Source organism: Apis dorsata, unplaced genomic scaffold (assembly GCF_000469605.1).
Source record: "Apis dorsata unplaced genomic scaffold, Apis dorsata 1.3 scaffold_27, whole genome shotgun sequence".
Classification (NCBI taxonomy): domain Eukaryota; kingdom Metazoa; phylum Arthropoda; class Insecta; order Hymenoptera; family Apidae; genus Apis; species Apis dorsata.
Genome location: NW_006263329.1, coordinates 290340 through 292970, shown reverse-complemented (window position 1 = coordinate 292970; position 2631 = coordinate 290340). Strand labels below are relative to the sequence as shown.

Below are 2631 nucleotides of genomic sequence, written 5' to 3'. Positions count from 1 at the left end.
TTTTTTTTTTTTTTTCGTTACGTTGTTGCAGGGAGCAGCGAGCCATGGCTGAAGAGCGTGAAGCACGCGGAACTCGGCACAGAGGTGCAACTGCCGTGCGTGCTGAAATTACCCCAGTGCGAGGGGCTTCACAGCATCAAATGGTATCGAGGCGCGACCCGTATCTTCATCTTCAGCGAGGACGTCGGGTTAACGCGGGGGAACAACGACATAGCCGTGAGGTAATGTGTGCACACGATGTTCTATTCATTATTCTGCTCGATATTTTTTTTTTTTTTGTTGATTGAGAAGTGAGGAAGAGGCTTTGAGAAATTCTCCTTCTTTTTTATTTTGCCCTCTTCGAATACGCTTTGGCTTTAGCTTTCTTCTCAGGAGTTAAGGGAGTTAATTTTGAAGGAGGAGGGATCGTTGGAAATGGGAAATCGAGGTGAAGTTGATACATAGAGGTGTGATTGTTTGTTTTGAGTGGCTTTCTTAGCTTTCTTTTTTTTTTCTTTTAGTTCAGCGGCAAAAGTGGATTCGAGTTAATTTTGAAAAGCGAAAAAATGTATAAATATCGTTGTGTAATGTTATTATTTATTTTTATATTGTATTAGGTATATGTCTGAATTATAATAGCACCGTTTCTCGGGAATATAACTCGAAATATGAAATTCCTCGATAATACGAAATAGAGAGAAGAACATTTGGAAGGTTTTGTATCCATCGTTATTTTCTTTGTCATGTAAGAATCCCTTTCTCATCCTCTCTAATCAAATACATTAAGAACGGTTCTAAGTTATATTGCGTATGAAAATAAAATCATATCGTAGACTGTATATGGAATGAATATATGGGATAGTAAATTTAGTATTATTGATAAATATTTGGGAAAATTGTGAAAGAAACTCTGTCTGTTTGATGATTCTTAATTCGTATAAATAGTTTGTATTAACACATTCGCTGTTTTATCTCTTTGATTCGTACAATTCCAAATGATTAATTTATTTAAATTCTCTAAAAGCTGTGATATGATAACAGTTAATTTCTGTGATATATTTGTTTTTAATTATTCCTATTAACGATCGTTTAGGATCAAATGAAATAAATTTTTGATTTTTAAATTAATTACGTTTTCAAAGAATTAAATAAAAAAAATTAAAAGAAAGAATAGATAAAATTCTTATTCAAATATTTATTTAGAAATTTTCATTATATTTAACTTCACTTTTACTAATTTAATCTTTTCAAAATCAAGAATTTTTCGCCTCCGTTAAAATCATCAAAATGATCGTATCAATATTTCTCCATAATACACGCATCCACCAATCTCGAAAAGAGAAATCGACTTTTTAATTCGCTTAAATGGAACCCATTAAACGCGAAGAATCATCCTTGTACCAGCAGAAGGGATGAAAAGGCTTGATCGCGAAACCGCCAGAAAAATGAATATTACATTGAAGAGATTAAAATGGCAGAATTATTAACATCGTTTACTCGATACCGTTAAAGCTTCTTGCAACGAGAGGATGATTCGAAGGATAGGGAACAGCTGGTAATCCAGGATTAAACGGAGAAAGTAGGCCAATCGAACGACTTTTTCTTCGATTTTTCCTAAATTTTTCCTAAAATAGTCTTTTCTTCAACGAGGAAATTCGATATTGGGCAAGAAATATTAATAGGATTAATCGTTCTCTTCTCGAATAAAAATTGCATTATATAAAAATATACGTTTTAATCTATAATAGTTACGTAGAAAGTATTTTCTTCTATGATTATGATATTTGATGATCGAGAAAAAATAAATGGAAAAAAAAATAAGTAAATTAATCGATTACGCTTTTCCAAGAATTTTTTATTTCAATATCGAGATGACCTGTTGAGGGAAAATAAACAGAAAGATTGTTAAACAGAAGAATTTTATCGCTGTGCACGTTCTTTAAAACTACATCGTTAATTTAAATTAAAAAGTATGTGGGATAAAAAAAAATTTCAACTTGTTATTGTAAAGCATACGATTTTTAGTGAAACTTTCTTGTGCAAACTTTTCAGCTAATTGAAAAACATATATAATATTAAAAACTTGAAAAAGAAGCATGAAAGTTTGCAATATGGAAAGTTAATATCCTCAAAGTGGTTGATGTAATGCACATTTTCGCATGCAAACACTGCAAGGATAAAAAAAATATCTACATTTGAATTTTATTCTTATTACCTGGTCGCTTCTGTTGTTGAACAAATAATACATATTTTTCCATCCAGTAACAGTTTAAAACGCGAAAATTTTTAATCTTTGAAGAAATTTATTAAAAATTTAACGCAGATATTATTCCATATAAAAATTATTTCATTTTAATTTAAAATTCTTTTAAAATTAAAATCAAGGCGTAATTTTTAAAATTTCTTTCCTAATATTACAAAATCGCCTCTAAACAGTTGATAACTGGATTTTTCTGTACATTCTATAATAAAATAACTGATGAAATCAATACCAGATAATTCTGTTTTCCCTCATACTTTTTATGCTCAAGAGATAAATCTATTTCCATCCACATTCTAAACCACCCAGAGAATTCTTCGATAAGCCGTGCACTTTCCTCCAATGGAGTGTATTCCTAGCCGGACAGTACATCTTCCAATTTTCTCAGAACA

At 31.0% G+C, this 2631-nt stretch overlaps 1 protein-coding gene across 1 annotated transcript in view; it reads left to right on the top strand.

Annotated features, from left to right (window-relative positions):
• The window catches only part of LOC102676127, a 413064-nt gene that overhangs the window by 292424 nt on the left and 118009 nt on the right, over positions 1-2631 (top strand). Inside the window, exon 2 of the mRNA XM_031510593.1 lies at positions 32-221. Coding sequence (XP_031366453.1) covers positions 32-221 — 190 coding nt within the window. The remainder of the gene's footprint in view (positions 1-31; positions 222-2631) is intronic.